Source organism: Silurus meridionalis, chromosome 27, assembly GCF_014805685.1.
Source record: "Silurus meridionalis isolate SWU-2019-XX chromosome 27, ASM1480568v1, whole genome shotgun sequence".
Taxonomy (NCBI): Eukaryota; Metazoa; Chordata; class Actinopteri; order Siluriformes; family Siluridae; genus Silurus; species Silurus meridionalis.
Window position 1 is genome coordinate 13,113,683 of NC_060910.1, and position 20,737 is coordinate 13,134,419.

General features: G+C 38.1%; 1 protein-coding gene across 1 annotated transcript in view; it reads left to right on the forward strand.

Annotated features, from left to right (window-relative positions):
* The window catches only part of pnpla7b (patatin-like phospholipase domain containing 7b), a 38,196-nt gene extending 23,107 nt beyond the window's left edge, over nt 1-15,089 (forward strand). The window contains 14 exon segments of the mRNA XM_046841139.1: nt 902-965; nt 1,058-1,226; nt 5,895-6,077; nt 6,245-6,363; nt 7,319-7,475; nt 7,561-7,677; nt 9,968-10,037; nt 10,138-10,254; nt 10,339-10,487; nt 11,227-11,379; nt 11,885-12,001; nt 12,430-12,514; nt 12,603-12,736; nt 13,459-15,089. Of these exon segments, the coding sequence (XP_046697095.1) occupies nt 902-965; nt 1,058-1,226; nt 5,895-6,077; nt 6,245-6,363; nt 7,319-7,475; nt 7,561-7,677; nt 9,968-10,037; nt 10,138-10,254; nt 10,339-10,487; nt 11,227-11,379; nt 11,885-12,001; nt 12,430-12,514; nt 12,603-12,736; nt 13,459-13,533 (1,709 nt within the window). The 3' untranslated portion in view covers nt 13,534-15,089.
* The last annotated feature ends 5,648 nt before the right edge of the window (nt 15,090-20,737 follow it).

The following is a 20,737-nucleotide window of genomic DNA, read 5'->3' on the forward strand; positions in this document are numbered from 1 at the left end:
CTTAGTTGCTCTGAATATCTTGGAACTTATTTTATATACCGTATTTTTCGGACTATAAGCCGCTACTTTTTTACCACGTTTTGAACCCCACGGCTTAAACAATGAAGCGGCTAATTTATGAATTTTTCCTGGGTTTTTCCCAGTTTCACAAACTTCAAGCCAAAAAATTGAGCGACATAACATTAAACCAATGAAATTTCCGAACGGAAATTGATTTTTAAACGCACAATGATGCAAAAAGATAAACTCCAGAGAGATATAGTTGTGAAAGGAAGGAGGAAGACAGTGAACAATGACTTTCTTGGTCAGCTACTGTTTAGATACAAGCCGTTGTAACGCGTTGAGTCTGGGTGAAGGGAGAGCTCACTAACTCCAGTTGCAAATGAAATCATATAAGCACAGACAGGTTTCCAAAACTCGTGCTTTTTTTATTTTTCTTGACAACAGCGTTATGGGTTAGTCAAAAAAACTTAGAAATGTGCATCAGAAAATAATGAGCACATAATCCTCAGTCACACACGCACACACACGCAGTAATACCGGAAGAATGCAGTGACGTGCTATTCCCAAAATGCCGCTCTGCTCTTAAAGGAGCCACAACATATTTCACCCGTTACACCGGGTAACAGACACTCTCTTTCGGTAAAGCCTGTGTAAGGTTCATTAGTTTCAGTGTAGTGGGTGCAGCTTACATAACAGTGCGCTTTATAGTCCGGAAATTACCGTATATATAAAACATTTCTCCATTCTGACATTCCGATTGACAAAAGTCTTTACAAACATTACATTTAAATTTCAATGGGGAGGAAATAGACTATTAAATTTTTTTGTAAGCCAAAAGTTTTCATCAGGATATCTGTTTAAATAAAAAAAAATGATCATGGCCTCCTCCTATTTCCAGGCCCTACTTTACTTCTGACCAGCGACATCATCAAACAGCGTCTGGGTACCGCAGCACTCGACAGGTCAGCCGGTTATTTATCAATGTTCCCGCACCACAATGACTCTTATCCAGTGATTATATCTCTGGGACTTAACTGTCTTGTCTCATGTCCAGTGTCCATGAGTATCGGCTGTCCAGTTGGCTGGGTCAGCAGGAGGACATCCACAGGATTGTTGTGTACCAGTCAGACAGCACTCTGACGCCCTGGACTCAGCGCTGTATCCGCCAGGCTGACTGTATTCTCATTGTAGGCCTGGGAGAGCAGGAGCCTGCTGTAGGAAAGGTACACACACACTATATTAACTCTACACTGTTTTTGATGCCTGATTTATTGATTGATTGATTTATTTTTTATTTATAGATTATGAACAACTGTCTCCTGCCCTAAATTTATAGATTGTGTTACATGCTGAAACTCTTTTATCAAACTGAATACAATTAAATTGTATGTCAAAACAAAATTCAAGAGCTCCTGAGTTTCTGAAAATGAGGAAACTCACAAATGGAAACCTTGGATGATTAGCTTCACATTCATTTAAGTTACATTTTAAGCTAAATAGGCTTTTATTGTCATTCCAATCATATTCGGTGCAGCACACAATGGACTAAAATATTTCCCCGGGATCAAAGTGCTACGTGAGACAACATAAAAAGAAAAAAAAAGGAACATAGAAAATATGGAACTACACAAAAGATTTAATTATTCGGTGACATTAAAATGAATTGAAAGGATCCACAGCCAAAATCCATAAATTTAGACAAATAAACTTTGCTTTTATGTTTAAGTAAATAGCTATGCTGTTCCTTAACTGGAGAAAAGGATACCCTGGTAGCTGATGGTAGCTGCATTGGCTGAGCTGCATTACTGGAGGATTTGGTGCAGGGCATATGAAGGAGGCACTTTTTTTTTACCTTCTAGTCATCATACTATATATATATATATATATATATATATATATATATATATATATATATATATATATATATATATATATATACATATATACATACATACACATATATATATACGAGCACCATATGTGCGTGATTGAAGCCGGGAGCTTCAGAGAAAGCGGCCGAGAAAAACGCTGAAGGGAGCCGAAGGGGGCGTGGCAGGTGGATTCCTGACAGATAAACATGTACTGTATGTATTTTTATAGCATGCCTTCAATCGCGCACATATGGTGCTCGTTTAGCATCATCACCAGCTCCTATTTAAACTTCCACACTCTCACTGTCCGTTATTGTTGGTATATGTTGGTCCTCGGTGGTCGTTGTTATCGCTCATGCGTATCCCGTTATGTGTCTTCCCACCGGCACTCTCTCAACGGCTGCGCTTTTCTTCCCAAAGCGCATCGCGGATTCCCCCCGATCCTGCCGGTGTTCATTCTATGATTTTGGATGGTCATCACACGTTCCGCGCCGCCAATCGCGGCTTTCGCCTCCCGTTCATCGCATAACATTTAACAACAAAAGGCATATGTGCACTATCTAACAGCAGAGATTCACCAGTATACAATACAGCACCTGTAGCATCTGTAAGGCTTGATTTTTCCGTCACTTCCGCGAGTTCTTCTGCGGCTGCACCGAGATAACCGACGTTAAATGGCAAATTTTTCCCCCCTTGTGCTCGAGATATTAGGGTTCTGCGACATAAAAAAAGTCGACATAACCGATAAAAAATGCTTAGAAAAAGCGAGAATTTGGCGGTTCCACTTCAAAAACGTCGACTTAATAGGGTTGTTGAGGTAACCGAGGTCGAGATAACCGGGTTCCACTGTATTACTTTTCTGGAGTAACGAGTAAAGTAGCGCGTTACTTTATAAATTTACACATTAATATCTGAGTTAAAAGTAATGCGAGTTACTTTTCAGTTAAATTATGTTGCATAAAAAAATAAATACTGAATTAAAATGAACGTAGTCACTTAGAATTGCACACTCATATGTGCGAGCAGCGGGAACAGAAGCTGGTCAGAAGCGGAGATGGCAAACCAGAGCATTACATTACTGTGATGGAAGTATTCTTATTATTTTGAAATAGTCGAGGAAAAGGAGAAAGGAATAATGGTTAAGTGTAGATTATGTGTTGGTGAAAAGCTCTTGTCAACTGCAAAAAATACCATTAAAAAAAAAAAAAAAAAAACATCTGCATGCACAAGCACAGCACTACAGTGTGTGTGTGTGTCTGTGTTTGTGTGTGTGTATAATGTTGAATATATGCAACATTATGCAATGTTGCATATATGGAAATGGAGACAGAAATATGGAAAACTTTTGCCGACTCTCCACCACTGCAGATCTACTGACTGCTCAGAATAAAAGTTTTCCGTGGGAGACACATGTACGATGCCATCACAGCGGAGATAGAGAGCAAATTCACAGCTCATTTGCTCTTTGTGGGAAGATAAACTGCCACGGTCACTGATGATAGCACGAACTTTGTAAAAGCGTTCAGAATGTTTTAAGCTGATGATGAAGCAGAGAATGATGTAGACGAGGTAATATTTACGGAATTGCACAAAGTTTTATGAGATGACAGCGAAAGGTATGTTCTCCTTCCACATCAACGGTGTGCAGCCCACACATGTCTTTTGCCCTAATATAACTTATTTCTTAATGGCAATTATATATATTACACCTGTTACACCTGTAAGGCGTAAAAGAGATACAAGTAACGCAAAAGTAACGTAAAAGTAATATAACGCGTTACTTTCCATAAAAAGTAACTAAGTAACGTAATTAGTTACTTTTTTGGGGAGTAACTCAATATTGTAACGCGTTACTTTTAAAAGTAACGTTGCCCAACACTGTGTGTGTATATATATATATATATATATATATATATATATATATATATATATATATATATATATATATAATATACACACACACACACCCACCATATTTTCCGGATTATAAGTCGCTACTTTTTTCTTACGCTTTGAACCCCGCGGCTTAAACAATGAAGCAGCTAATATATGGATTTTCCTGGGTTTTTCCCGGTTTCACAAGCGTCATGCCGCCAAAAAACTGAGCCCCATAATATTACACCAATGAAATTGCCAAACGGGTTCAGGTAAACCAATTAAATTCTTTATATTAAATCAGATGCGCTCCCACTGAATCTGGCCGCACTACATCATAAATATGGATGAGGTTCCTCTGACGTTTGACCTGCCGCTCACTCGGACTGGCAACAGGAAATGCGAATCATTCGCCACGCTGAAAACAACCGGGCATGAAAAAAACGCACTTCACCTGTGTTCTGAGCTGCACGGCATCGGGAGAAAAGATTCACCGATGGTGATTTTTAAACGCACAACGATGCCAAAAGATAAACTCTCGAGAGAAATAGTTGTGAAAGGAAGGAGGAAGACAGTAAACTATGACTTTCTTGGTAGGCTACTGTTTAGATACAAGCCGTGTAACAGACACGTCGTTTCGTTCACTGTGGACACTGTCGTTTTGTTAAAGCCTGTGTAAAGTTCATTAGTTTCAATGGCTTATAGACAGGCACGGCTTATTTTTGTTCAAAATAAAAATCTTTTTCAAATTCAGCAGGTGCAGTTAATAGTCTGGAAATTACGGTGTGTGTGTGTGTGTGTGTGTGTGTGTGTGTGTGTGTGTGTGTGTGTGTGTGTGTATATATATATATATATATATATATATATATATATATATATATATATATAGAGAGAGAGAGAGAGAGAGAGAGAGAGAGAGAGAGAGAGAGAGAGAGAGAGAAATTTAGTTTATTAGAGGGACAGCACATGTAGGATGTTTTGGAGACAAGGTTGAGGGAGGCGAGATTGAGATGGTTTGGACATGTGCAGAGGAGGGACATGGGGTATATCGGTAGGAGAATGCTGAGGATGGAACCACCAGGAAGGAGAAAAAGAGGAAGGGCATGGAGGTGATTTATGGATGTGGTGAGGGAAGAGATACAGGTAGTTGGGTTGAAAGAAGCAGATGTACAGGACATGGGGAGTATGGAGACGGATGATCTGCTGTGGCGACCCCTAATGGGAGAAGCCAAAAGAAGAAGACGAAGATTACAGCTAAAGCTGAACTAGCTTTCTTTTCACGTTTTCTAGTTCTGCAATTTAGAAGTTGATGTCTTGACATCTGCAATTTGTGTCAGAGAGCTCACAAAGCCATCATGACACTTTTGGAGCATTGCTACAAAATTATGTAAATTGCACATTGACTGAGTACAGATTTTTCAGATCTTTTTTATGTTTGAGTGTGAAAATGTTACAATAATTTGTTTTAAAAATATTTATGAAATTTGTTCCGTTCCTGAACATTCGGTCCCACTGCGGATTGCAACAAATTTTAAGATAATCCGCAACTTCCTGTGAGTGAATTTTCAGAAGATTTCGAGTTCCGAACCATGACATATCAAGGGTTGACTATATTTACAGCATGACTTAAAGTGTTTGTTTTATTCCTTCTATACCACAGCAATTTGTTTCACTGTACGGTTTTTCTGTTTAACACTAAATGTTACTATTAACCAAAAAAAAAAAACAATTACATGCCATTTCTGCTTTAATAAGACAAAAAAACACAGCTTGGTAACCAGGAACTCCTCAGTGCAGAAGCTAGTCCTGTAAATCACTGACACTGGAGATTTATTTAACGTCTACCTAAGGAAAATCTAAATGATTTTGCTTTGTTAAAGGGGAGTAGTAGTTTAGTCGGTTTGAATGCATGTCCTTCATTTTCCTCACTATTTATTAGTATAATTCATATAGTCACATTTATTTATTTTTTTTACTTTTTTGTGATATGTGCAGTAATTTTTCACATGGAGTGTTTTTTTTTGTCCACCTCTAATATCAACTACTGTCAGAGCTGCTGATACAGAAAATTTGACTACTCATTGTTGAGAATTAATTAGCATTGCTCTTATTAACATTTCATGTGCATCTTTATGTCTGCTGCAGCTGGAGCAGATGTTGGAGGGCAGCGCAGTTCGTGCTCAGAAGCAGCTGGTGCTCCTGCATCGTGAGGACGGACCTCCACCCAGTGGAACAGCCGAGTGGCTCAACATGCGCAGCTGGATCTCAAGACACCTGCACCTGTCATGCCCTCGCAGGGTTTTTAGTCGCAGGAGCCTGCCCAAACTGGTGCCAAAACCAACATACTCATTATACAACTAAATGCTAGTCTGATCTGAGTCTCACAGCCAGGTCTACCCCAGTGAAAGTCATACGACTACACTGAATTTCTGCAATCATTATGTGTGTGACTGTATCTCATTCTAATCCTTTCTGCTTTTCCATTATTCTCTTAGAGAGAGCTGTATCAGCGTGTGTTTGAGAAGCCTCCAGACCGCCACTCTGATTTCTCTCGCCTGGCTCGATTGTTAACAGGCAACGCCATAGCCCTGGTGTTGGGGGGAGGAGGTGCTAGGTACTGCTCTTTCTCTCTGTCCCTTTATCTCATATATTTAATTTCTTCATTTTTGCTCACTGACTCAGCACTTGAGCCACCGCTGTCATCAATCAAACACATGTCCATATTCATGGTACATTGATTTTAACAAATGACTTTTTAAAATATATTTTCCACTATTCTAACCATCCTTTAGAGTTCAGCTCTGCGATACTTTCCACCCAGAAACGAACACAAGTAAACAGTCTCATGCAACGGTCTATAAAAAAAACTGCATGTAAAAATGCCAGTGAGGTCAGAGGAGAATAGACAGACTTGACAGTAAGGCTGTGATAAGTCAAGTCAAGTCAAGTCAAGAAGCTTTTATTGTCATTTCATTTCAGTGCGACATGAGACAATGTTTCTCCAGAACCCTGGTGTTACATCAACAACACAGAGCTTCATCACACAGCACAGAGCTAATTAACAATTTGTTAATTTTATTTAATGAAATTCATGAGGTACCTTCGAGTCAAAATTCAATTCATGAGGCTATAGGAAACAAGTGGGTGGAACTGTAATCTTTTTGCTTAGTAAAAAAAAATTGAGGGAATGTTAATGAGAAGATATTGTTGTTTGAAACAAAGAACGTACAAATAGTTGTCTTTCCTTTAAAATTAGAATTTTCTCGTCTTTACTTAATAGGATTGCCTTGGAACATTTTGTCCTATGCATATTTTTGTCATCTAATTGGATGTGGTTGTATGTGTATACATCCAGTTGCTGATGGTGTTTATTTTATCTGTGCTTTTTACCTATCAGACTCTGGAATAAACTAAAGGTGGGTGAAAAGATGATATGAAACATGAGTAGGTTTTATTACATGTTTCCCTCATCATCTATTATCTGATTTTGTAATCAGCTAGTTTTTTGTGCACAGTATTGGTGCAATATAACGGTCCTTTTAAGCTGACTGACCTTCTCCACCCCACAGAGGCTGTTCTCAGGTGGGCGTCATCCGCGCTCTGGGTGAAGCAGGAATCCCTGTTGATCTGGTGGGTGGCACTTCAGTCGGCTCTCTGATGGGGGCGCTGTTTGCCGAGGAGAGAAGCTACAGCAGAATGAAAGTCCGAGCACGCGAATGGGCCATAGTGAGAAGAACAATCAATACATTTCAGCAGTACTGTTTTAAACTGTCTTTCTTTTTCACCAGCTTGTTTCTTATCTGCTTGCCAGGATTTTGGGTCAATGTTTAAGAAGATCCTGGACCTGACATATCCAGTGACCTCCATGTTCACCGGTGCGTCCTTTAACTCCAGCATCGGTGCACTGTTTAAGGACAAACAAATTGAGGTGTGAACCTTATAATGCTTGATTAAGGTTTGTTTTTGAAGCATGTATAGAATATGTTAAATGCCCTGCTCTTAGCCCTTGTTAAATGTTTTTTTATGTGGAGCAAATACACAATCTGTTTGTTTATGATTTTTCAGACCGAGATGATAGGTTTCCTTAACTGACATTACTTACAATGCTTAGTGCAGCAACTGCCATTAACAGTTTTGCATTCAATTGTCCAACAATGAACAGCAACAATGATGGAATGATAATCAGACAGGGATGGGGATGGTTTCTTCTCTCAGTCTGGTTCCTCTCAAGGTTTCACTCTCATTTAATTTGTGGCATTTGTCTTTGCCACTGTCACCACTGGCTCGCTAATTAGGCGTAAACATATATGGACTAATTTATGATGCTAAAATTTATATTCAAAATCAAAATTTAAATCATTTAATTCTGTAAAGCTGCATTGGGACAAAGTTTATCATCAAAAGTGCTATATAACATAAAATTAAATTGAACATTAACCATACGCTTCAGCAAAAAAGTATAAATAGTGTTTCAGAAGTAACAAGGTAACAAATTAGTTTCTTTCAATATGAACTGCGTACATGTAAGTAAGCAAAGGTATGATCCACACCAAAATTAGACAAATTTCAAATACAAAGTGCTGTTAATCAATTACCGTATTTCAGACTATAAGCAGCTACTCTTTTCCCATGCTTTGAACCCCGCGGCTTAAACAAGGAAGCGGCTAATTTATGGATTTTTCACAAATTTATGGGTTTCACAAACTTCAAGCCAAAAAACTGAGCCCCATAACATTAGACCAATGAAATTTCCAACCGGGCATGAAAAAACGCACTTCACCTGTGTTCTGAGCTGCACGGCATCGGGAGAAAAGATTCACCGATGGTGATTTTCAAACGCACGACGATGCCAAAAGATAAACTCTCGAGAGAAATAGTTGTGAAAGGAAGAAGGAAGACAGTGAACAATGACTTTCTTGGTAGGCTACTATTTAGATACATGCCGTGTAACAGGCACTGTCTTTCATTAAAGCCTGTGTAAAGTTCATTAGTTTCTTATAGACAGGTGCAGCTTATTTATGTTTAAAATAAAAATCTTTGTAAAATTCAGTGCTTAATATTTGGGTGCGCTTAATAGTCCGGAAATTGCGGTACTACAATATTCATTACTTTTATTAATTGTGCATGTTAACACTTTAGAGTTTCATGGATTGATTCCGTATTCTAAATGCTGTATTTAACATTTACACGTTATTGCTGAAATATTAATTCTATTTGTTTAGCAGGGGCAAATCCTAAACTTTCTTTAGTAACAACTAGAGGTCGACCAATTCATCAGTTTTGCAGATTGTGGCACTGATAGTTGATTTCTGGAACTATCACCTATCTGCAAACACCCATTACAATAGTTTTTCCGGCTTGCGTCCATTGCTGGAAAGGCTGAGAATGTCCGTTATCTTTTTTATCCAGTATCTATTTAAAAAACTGGAGCAAATACGATCCAAACTAGCGATAAGTACTGAAAAGGTTCACTATCGGACAACCTCTTAACACAGGGACTGGTATCGTGGACTCATTGTGAATGTATAAAAAAAATAATAATAATTATATACTTTTGTAATTTTTAAAGATCTAAAAGAGCTCTGATTTGTATTGGCATGGTATGAATATATATATATATATATATATATATATATATATATATATATATATATATATATATATATATATATATATATAATTTTCTGGCCCTGATTACTTGCTTCGCTCCCATACAAAATACAAATCTCTTTGTTTTCTTAAAAGACAGCTTACAGTGCATTCAAAGGGTCAGCAGAGAGAACTGGGCTTGTTGCTTGGCAGGAGCATGAAGGCTTTTTAGATATTTCCCTAGTTTTCTTCTTTACAGCAGGCATTCACCTGTGGAGCACTCCAGCCTGGTAAAAAGCTCACTAAGGGATTTGCGCATACAGTACAGTATGAAAATGTTAATTATATAACAAAGGCCTGTAATAAGGTTTATGCTTGCATGTTCTTTCTTGTTGAGCATTAAAGTTATTGATGTATAGCACATTCAGTTCTGTTCCCTCAATGGATGTGGACATGTCTCTTGTCTCTGCGGCATCCTGATCGGATTATTTTCCGTGAAAAATCTTATGAACTCATTATGGGGCTGTGATTAGACATGCAGCTGTGTGACCTTTTTTATACGCATGCCTATATTTAATTTTGAGGATGTTATTTATTTATTTGTTTGTTTGTTTATTTATTTATTTCAGGACCTCTGGCTTCCATACTTTAACATCACTACAGATATCACCGCCTCCGCCATGAGAGTGCACACTGATGGTCAGTGCTTACCCTTTGCATCCTTCTGTTCTTCCATTCCTGTTTTTCTTTGTCATTGTTAAACTGTGTTCATGTTCATTTGGTCTCTTTTTACTGTTAGGATCTCTGTGGAGATACGTCCGTGCCAGTATGTCTCTCTCAGGCTACTTGCCTCCACTGTGTGACCCGAAAGATGGCCATTTACTCATGGACGGTGGCTATATCAACAACCTGCCTGGTAGAATTGTATTTTGGTGACGTGTGTGTTGGAATAGCTATGGGTTTGACGGTCTATAACACCTGTGTGTTTTTGTCTTTGCAGCTGACGTAGCTCGCTCGATGGGTGCCAAAGTAGTGATCGCGATTGATGTGGGCAGCCAGGATGAGACCAACCTAACCAACTACGGTGACTCTCTATCCGGGTGGTGGCTGCTATGGAAACGGCTAAATCCTTTAGCAGAGAGAGTGAAGGTTTGTATGAATAGAATAAATTATGAAAAGAGTGAAAGGGAAAGTTTACAGGACTGTGGTGAGACCTGCAATGTTGTATGGATTAGAGACAGTGGCATTGAGTAAAAGACAGGAGGTGGCGCTGGAGGTAGCAGAGATAAAGATGTTAATGTTTTTGTTGGGATTGACGACGATGGACAGGATTAGAAATGAGTTTATTAGAGGGACGGCGCATGTAGGACATTTTGGAGACAAGGTGAGGGGGGTGAGATTGAGATGGTTTGGACATGTGCAGAGGAGGGACATGGGGTATATCGGTAGGAGAATGCTGAGGATGGAGCTACCAGGAAGAAGGAAAAGAGGAAGACCAAGGAGGAGGTTCATGGATGTGGTGAGGGAAGACATGCAGGTAGTTGGTGTGACAGGGGCAGATGTAGAGGACAGGGTGGGTGTGGAGACGGATGATCCGCTGTGGCGACCCCTAATGGGAGCAGCCGCAAGAAAAAGATTTAGTTTTATCCACCACCAGCAACAAACTAGCTTTTATGTATACTGTACAGGAATTCTTTTTCTTTTTTTTTTAATTGTATTTTGCATAGCTAAAATAATGTAATAATGATTATCTGGTTTGGATTTTCATATCTGCCTCACTGCTTTTGTTTCCTTGCTCTGGCCTGCAGGCACGGGGCGTTGAACAGTAACGTAAAAAGAATGTTTCCTTAAGACATGCAATTTGTAATGGTGATGAACGACCCTGCAGGTGCTGAACATGGCTGAGATCCAGACCCGGCTGGCCTACGTGTGCTGTGTGCGTCAGCTGGAATTAGTGAAAGACAGTGATTACTGCGAGTACATCCGTCCCGCTATTGACCGCTACGGCACTCTGGAGTTTGGCAAGTTCGACGAGATCGCGGTAAACAAACTTTCCCTGCTCGTTCGACCTCTGTGCTTCAGTCGTGTAGCCAGGAATTCATTTCAGTAGTGTGAGATTTTGTGATCCAATTAAGTGTTGCATTCTGAGATTGAAAAAAGTGCAAGGTACTAATGCAATTTTGGTTGGATGCCAAAAAACAAATGAGGGTCGATCTACTGTACCAGCCACCATTAGTATGATATATTATTAAAGTTAATAGGTCTACAATATATAAAGACTCTTTTCAAAAACCAAATTTTCCATCTCTGCTTTTACAGTAAGCTTCCAGCACTTCTTTAGCTAGCCTTCAGACTTTTTTTCCACTATAACATCCCGATGAGAAAAAAAAAAAGAGATGTATTCTTTTCACATCTGAGGTGGTTAAATATGGGGGAACTGTAATGATAACTACACTGACCTTTTATGAATATCTTCAGCATTATAATGATTGCACTAGACCACTGTCCCACCTGTATCCGTTCGGTGTGTTTTTACTTCTCCGTAGGACGTAGGCTATCAGCACGGGAAGACAGTGTTTGACGTGTGGTGCCGTAGTGGCGTGGTGGAGAAAATGATGAAGGATAGACATCAGGAGGAGTTCCACACGAGCAAGAGAACCAATGTGAGTCGAAGCCCAGTTTTCACTAAAAAGAAATCAGTTTAAAAGTCCAGTTCAAAAGTCAAATAAAATAAAGAAATAGATGGATAGATAAATGGGTGGGTAGATGGACGGATGGACTGATAAGCAGTAACTCTCCAATTTGTAATTGAATTATTATTAAAAAATTTTAATTTCTTACAATATAAAGAATATTTATTTTTATGACCCCATTATATATCCACCTACTGTAGCTCATTACATATAATCACTAGTTAATTAATAAATATTATATTAGATGGATTAGTTTCACATTAAGTAACTGCTCAGTAATTCTTACTGACTCTTTAAGGGGTTGCTCTGGGAGTTTTCTACACGCTTTACAGAATAATTCCTTTTCAAACTGATGATCAGCAAAGAATAAATAAAGACCCAGTTTTCTTGTCTTGCAGGTGGTGACTTGTCCTAACGCCTCGTTCACCGACCTGGCTGAGATCGTGTCCCGTATAGAGCCGGTGAAGCAGGCCATAGTGGATGGTGAGGACTGTATTTAGAGCATCCTTTATACTGTATATAGACTGTTTATTCCTGCGTGCTATACTCATCTTTAACCTCGAAATCACAGAGGAATCGGAATATCACACAGACTACGATGAGGACATGGTGCTGTCTGACTTCGACCTGTCCAATGCCAGCAGTGAGCATGAACAGACAGAGGAAGAGGACGACAATACAGACGAGGCTGACACTGCCGATACAGTAAGACATTTAGACAAAAAAAAGAAACAATGTATGTGCGTGTGTATGTGTATACAGTACAGACCAAAAGTTTGGACACACCTTCTCATTTAAAGAGTTTTCTTTATTTTCATGACTATGAAAATTGTAGATTCACACTGAAGGCATCAAAACTATGAATTAACACGTGGAATTATATATGGAATTATATACATAACAAAAAAGTGTGAAACAACTGAAAAATATCATATTGTAGGTTCTTTAAAGTAGCCACCTTTTGCTTTGATTACTGCTTTGCACACTCTTGGCATTCTCTTGATGAGCTTCAAGAGGTAGTCACCTGAAATGGTCTTCCAACAGTCTTGAAGGAGTTCCCCGAGAGATGCTTGGCACTTGTTGGCCCTTTTGCCTTTACTCTGTGGTCCAGCTCACCCCTAAACCATCTCGATTGGGTTCAGGTCCGGTGACTGTGGAGGCCAGGTCATCTGGCGCAGCACCCCATCACTCTCCTTCTTGGTCAAATAGCCCTTGATGCCTTCAGTGTGACTCTACAATTTTCATAGTCATGAAAATAAAGAAATCTCTTTGAATGAGAAGGTGTGTCCAAACTTTTGGTCTGTACTGTGTGTGTGTGTGTGTATATATATATATATATATATATATATATATATATATATATATATATATATATATATATATATATATATATATATATATTTCCCACAATTTTATATTTTCTACAGGATGAAGAATTAAACACAGTGAGAAGACAAAGACGGCACCGGAACACCAATCACACGAGCCATGAGGTGCGATGAGGAAGGAGTGAGGTTGCTGGGGGGGGGTCAGATGATCCGGATCAATGCATCGATAAAAATAAAGGCAATGGTTGAAATAAATCAAGACACTAATTAGAAATTGATTATTTATTTCTATCGATGCTTGGTTCAGGAGATTATTGGATAATTGTAACCCATATAGTTTTAGAATAGTTCTTTTCTATGACCTTTAAAAAGTCCTTCTTTGTCTTTTATGAGGTAACAGTAGGCCTACCATTGATTTCTAACAAAGATCTTGATTTATCAACTAGAGACTTCAAATTATACCACAGCAAAGCAGATTCAGGGGAATTATTAAATATCAGATAGTTGCCTTAAGTGGTCTCTATGATTCACAAGTTGTTGCCTTATAAATCAGATTCATGGTCATACAGCGTATTCATAGGTTTCGTCACATGCCTTATAAATCAAAATTCAAATTATATCTTATCTTGTAAAAGTGTAAGGTTTTTACTGGCTGTTGCATATACATTAACGTTTCTAAAGTGGTTGTTTACTCCGAGAAGCTGTTAATTTAATTTACTATTACGAAGCATGAAATATGCAGCTTGTTCGAATGTTAATACAGCTAGAGTGAAAAGAATATACGAACAAACTGGATTTAAGGCAATCTATGCTTTATTTATATATATATATATATATATATATATATATATATATATATATATATATATATATATATATATATATATATATATATAAAATACACACACACACACACGTGTGTATATATACAATATTTATTTTATTCTTTATCTGTGACCTCATGGTCCTACAGTTCTGGTTACTGTTTTTGTACCATTCAGTGTTTATGTGCATCATCATGAAGGTATTTGGAGTTAGCAAACAAGGCCAAGTTTTGTGATAGGCCTTTTTGCCTTCTGTACATTAAAGGGATGCTCCAGCGATTATCACTTTAATCTCTGTCCACCTCATGTGTATCATATGCGTTATTATGAAAGACAAGAAATTCAACATTTAAAATATAGCAGAATAAAGGAACGAGTTTCAAGGAAATATTTCAAGCAACTGCCCTGTATAAGTATTATTTTCCTAATACAGGAAAGCATGTTGAAAGTCTAGTTAATGGTAGTTCTACATCCAGTGGCTAGAGAGAAGGCTGATAAACTCTTAAGTATCTCTTTAATTTTAAATCTGTGACACCAATATAAACTGCTGTAGACAAACATCTATCATACAAAACGTTGTGCTCTGTTTTTTTCTTTTCATTTCTAACAGCATTTGTAATGCAAGCCAACCAATGCAATTTATATATGTTTGTTTTTTTTTTTTTTTTTATGTATGATGTGACATCTTCAGTGAGTTTGTATGTATTGACTGTAATTTAATAATGTAGTGTGTGACTGACAGTCATGATGATAAATAGACAGTGTTTTAGCATTATTTATCACATAGAAATTGCTATATGCTTTACCTGGATTTTTAATGCAGAGCTTTACATTTCAGATATGTAAGCCGTTCTGTTAAAGCTCTCCAAACTAATGTTACCCAACATTAAAAATGTACGACTGTGAGTGTTGCTTATCTTGTTGTTGATTGTTTATAGTTCTGTGGATGTGTTTTAGTTTCCACACTTGCAGCTCTGATGCATCAATACCAAATTCTCGAGCAAGAGTACTTGTCAATACTTTTGGTACCAGTCAATACTGTTCATGATAACTGAGAAACCCAATTGATTTAATCAGGCATGCATCTGATAATTTTATTTATGGCTGTCTAATTTTCTGTCTAAGCAGTACATTCCTCATGCTAGGTTAAAACAGTATCTTTAGGTGTAGCATTAATGGTGTGCTGTATGCTATGTGCTATGAATTGCACCCTGACCTGATGTGAGTCAATGCTTTCATAGCAGAAGTGCTTTAACTGGTGACTGTTTCTCCGCACATTTGCTTTACTGTAACACCTAGCACTCCTTTTAATAACCAATGATATTGCTCATCCACCATCATGCTGCCTATGAAATATCCAAATAAAATTCTGCATTTACACATATATACACTATAAAAGCAGAACACAATACCAAGTAGAACTGGAGCAGATTTTGAAAACAATAGAACTGGACAGCTCACCTGACACCAGTTAGAAAAGTGTGAAAAGGTTTGTGTGTTTTACACCAAGTACACCAAATACAGATCCAATCAAGTCCAATAAATATGATTAGAATAGACAGAGAATATGCAGAATGGTATTAGAGCCATAGACAGGCAATTTGACCCAAATAGACTTATAGTAAGATGAACAGAGGTATTTAACTATTTTATTTAACTTAGATATTAGTAGCATAGAAAGACAATTTAATTCAATTTGATTTCAGTACCACGGACAGAGGCATTTTAACTTGACTAGCTTTCAGTACAATGGGCTGAGATTGGCTACTGATGTTCTGATAATTGCAATGCCAAGTTAGTGTGAGAACTTAGCTTCAGCCCAACTCTGTTCCAATCTAAATGAGTGCTGCCAGGTTTTGGAGGTTTATAGTTTTAATAAATGTTGCCAGAAGGTTTCCTCCGATCCAACTGCCTGTACATTTTGTACATTTTTATTTTCACAAACCACATCTGCCTGTTGCCAACGATCTGCTATGCTTGTTTGCACATTCATTATTATGATATACACTTTGCACTGTCAAGTGGAAATGTTTGCACACACAAAATGACAAAATTAACTGACTCCAAAAAAGGCATTTATTGTGTTCATTTATTATCATTTAAAATATGTTTAAACAGTGGTTTTGATTGGGAAAATACAATTATGTAAATGTGTGTGAGGCCGAAATGCAACCAGATGCACCACTATGCCATCTGAATATAATATAAATATTTTCTAATTGCTTGATTGTCCACTGCTTCATACCCGTTTACCAGCCTTTGAAACATTTTGACTTGTACTATTCACTCCTCATTCTTTCTTACATCCAAATTCTGATTGCTGCAGATTGCACTATAATCTTTTCCAATGCTTCCTGAAATCCCTGTTATGGCCAAATGTCAACCCCCCCTTTTTTTTATACCCTTTTTTTTTAAGGGTGAAATGTTTTTTTCTAAAAAAAAAAAAAAAAAAGAAAAAATCCTCGTAAATTGTGGAAAAAAATTCACCCAGAATTCTTGAGACAATATTTGCAAATGTTTTTATATTTAGTACCATTGTAGTGCATAAAATACAGTGCACAAGAATGAATATCCTCATCTTGAGATTTGGTGAACATCATCTTTTCCAGTTCTGAAAAGAAACCTCACACCTCTGTCCTTTTGTGTTATCAGGAGGTGATGAAGATAACCCAGAAACTGGAAAAGCAGCAGTACAAAGTGTTCTGAAACCATTCTGAGCTCAGTAAACTGACCAGGATGTTACATCATGCCCTAGCTGAAATGAACAACACTGAGGTAGATGTAGTACCTACTCAGTGTTCAGTCTTGGCTGATGCAAATTGAGAAGCAGATAAAGCAGGTCATGGAGAAATAGCTGTGTGCAGCACAGGCTGAGAAAGAATGAGAGTTGGAGAAAGATTGCTGGGGAGAGAGAGAGAGAGAGAGATGCACCACTTTAACGAGCAAACCAGTGGCGACTATGGAAAGGAAAAACTCCCTGAAATGGCATGAGGAAGAAACCTTGAGAGAAACCAGACTCAAAAGAGAATCCATCCTCATCTGGGTGGCACTCAATTTCTATGGTTGCACAATTTCTGAGGTGTGCTGTTCAGTGATGGGTTCTTAAATTTAGAAATGTTCATGCACCCTAACCCTAACCCTAACTTCTTATATATATATATATAATATATATATATATATAAATAAAACGTTTATTATGATATACTATTATGATGAAATAAATACCTCTGATCTACCCACCTACTGCCATTTTGTGCAGCTCAGGATGGTTCACATAACACAGCCTATAGACTAAATCGATTAATATTTTCATCGATTGACAGCCCTAATAGTTTTATATTATGTGGCATGTCTGCTATGCACATCTCTGTGAATGGGTTCTATAGAAATGCTAACATATTAAAATGGCTGTATTCATATAAACCTGTGATTTGAATTTCAAAGGTAAAAAAAATCCTGAAAGGCTTGTTGTGTGCAAGGATTCATGAGCAGTATCCGGTGTGTGATTGAACTGATTGAGTACACGCATAAGCTGAAAAAAGCCCTGAGCTGAACTCAACACCACTAATCAGCATGGAGTTGAGTCTCTTACTAAGCAAGAATCTGTTTTCATGATTCACAAAGTTTTTTTTTTTTTTAGTAAAATTATCTACAGTACAGGCAATGTGGTGGTCATAGTAACAGTAGTCCTTACCAGTGCAGTAGTTGGAGAGATGTCTGGCATGTCTGAAATCCACACGGCAACTGCTGCTCTTTTAGATAGCCAAGAACGAGGAGCAGTTACAGCAGAGATAGTAGACAGTACAAACTAAAGGCCCCAAAGCTCCCATACACTCAAAATCAGACTACACAGAGCACTGACTGACTTGGGAACATGAGTCACCAGTGCTTGTTACCTACCCAACAGCATCATGACACATCTTAAAACATTAACGGAGTATTGCTTTGCAATTATATTAACATTATTGTACTGTTGGGACAGCAAGTGTTATGTATTGTGCTAATATATTGCGTGGTACATACAGTCCCTGTGCTGTGTTAAAGCCTACTGCAGCACTAGCCAATATCAGTTCACACGAGAATAGTGCAGGAAAGAGCACAGCAAGCATTGCTTCACACATCACTTCTCTTCCTGCCTCAAGCGGAGTCATTTTGCTTGCTACCAGCCGGCATTTGTTGATGTGAATCAATGCGCCATTACTCTTTGTCAACAGTGATAGAGTTTGACTTAATAATAGCCTTCTCCAATGCTCATAGATGCATTACTAGATTCTGATCTTAATTACACACACACTCACACACATGAAGGCTCTTACTTTATTTCTGTCCTTTAAGTTCAGGAGCTCAGGGACATAATGTACTGACCCTTTAAGTGGTGCTATTAATTGGCAGTGTCTTTTAAAAGAACATTTTTACTAAAGTCTAATGGTCAAGACCCTATTTTGTGGATACATGCAGCAGCAAATCAGATATGTGATAAAATGTATCAGATATTACATCATGCAACAATCGGATTGGAATTGGTTTCTGACAATAAAAGTTCTAAATTAAAACTTATTAAAGTAAATCTGATGGGCTTCATTACTGGTATTGGTGTCAAATAAAAGAATGTGCTATTGTAAAAATGTTTTATTTAATATTCATGGAATCTCCAGTGTTAATCAATATAGTTTGTAAAAGTCAATAAGTTATCATGAACAAATTAAAAAAGGCAATACCGCAGTGGTAGGAATGGAATAGAACACTGCAGGACATGCTGCAATTTTCAGGTTGAGATTATTCTCCTATAAATGTGTATTACTGACATAAATGCTTTGTTTTTGTAAACCTCTTGGCTGAATTACAAAAATGTGGCAGCACTCTCCTTTGAAATGCATGTGGACAACTACAGTGAGAGCTTTTTACCTAATGGGAGCACACGCTGGCCCAAGAGACAGTGGCAGAGCAGAGGATTGACCGGTGCATCAACAACTTCTATTACAAAATACAATGATTGCCATCCAAGGTAGTGATTCATCAAAATCCAGCCATCCCTTTATTAGTATTACTATTATTATTTTATTTTGGTCTAAAAATTACATCGGTATTCAGGGACAGGCATTAAGCTGGTTTAAATCCTACCTGTCCGATCGTTACCATTTCGTAGATTTAAATGGAGAGCTATCCAGGCTAATGCAAGTAAATTATGGCGTGCCGCAAGGTTGAGTTCTAGGACCCCTGCTCTTCACAATATACATGCTTTCGTTAGGAAATATTATTAGAAGGCATGGAATTAGCTTCCATTGTTATGCTGATGATACTCAGCTATATATCTCATCTAAACCAGGCGATATAGCTCAATTAACTCGGATAACTGAGTGTGTTAAGGAAATAAGAGATTGGATGACCCATAACTTTCTACTTTTAAATTCTGATAAGACTGAGATTTTGCTCATCGGCCTAAAAACTAGTAAACAGAAGCTCCAGCATCTCAACCTGCGTTTAGACGGATGTTCTGTAACCACTAGTTCAACGGTAAAAGACCTGGGAGTTATTTTAGACAGCAACTTGTCTTTCAAATATCATATCAACCAAGTTACAAAAACAGCCTTCTTTCACCTTAGAAATATTTCTAAGTTAAGAAACATGTTGTCTATATCCGATGCAGAGAAGCTCGTCCATGCGTTTATGACCTCCAGAATAGACTACTGTAATGCATTACTAGGTGGATGTCCTGCGTCATTAATAAACAAGCTTCAGTTAGTCCAGAATGCAGCAGCCAGAGTTCTTACAAGGTCAAGAAAATATGATCACATAACCCCAATCTTATCGTCCCTACATTGGCTTCCTGTTAAGTTTCGAATAGACTACAAACTATTACTTCTCACTTATAAAGCACTAAATGGTTTGGCTCCCATGTATCTATCCAGTCTTTTAACACGCTACAATCCGTCACCCTCCCTGAGATCTCAAAACTCTGGGCTTCTAGTAGTTCCTAGAATAGCAAAGTCCACTAAAGGTGGTAGAGCATTTTCACATTTAGCTCCTAAACTCTGGAATAGTCTTCCTGACAGTGTTCGGGGCTCAGACACACTCACCCAGTTTAAGTGTAGATTAAAAACATATCTTTTTAGCAAAGCCTACACATAACACACATCACATCATAACCTTGTGCTCCAGAACATCTGATCACATGCACATTATCAACTTGTGCTGTTAATATCATGAACAGCAGCTACGCTAATTCCTCTCCACTGCTTCTCTTTCTCTCCCCATCCCGAGACACCCTGAGGTTTGGCCAGCTCCAGTCACCTCCCACCTCGTGATGATTACGGACCTTTGAAGAAGTAGATGCCGAACTCGCAAACATCCCGAACCTTCTAGAGACGTACCAGTGCCATTTGGATCCCGCTACATGTATGGAGTTTTGACATTGGACCTCCTGGAGTGTTTAAAGGTTCTGGCATGGAGAAGCTGATGCTGGATCTGTGATGATCACAAATGCTGAGCTCATAAAACTAGGAGCTACTAACCATATAGACTGTATAAGACTGCAGAAAGAACATCACTTATAA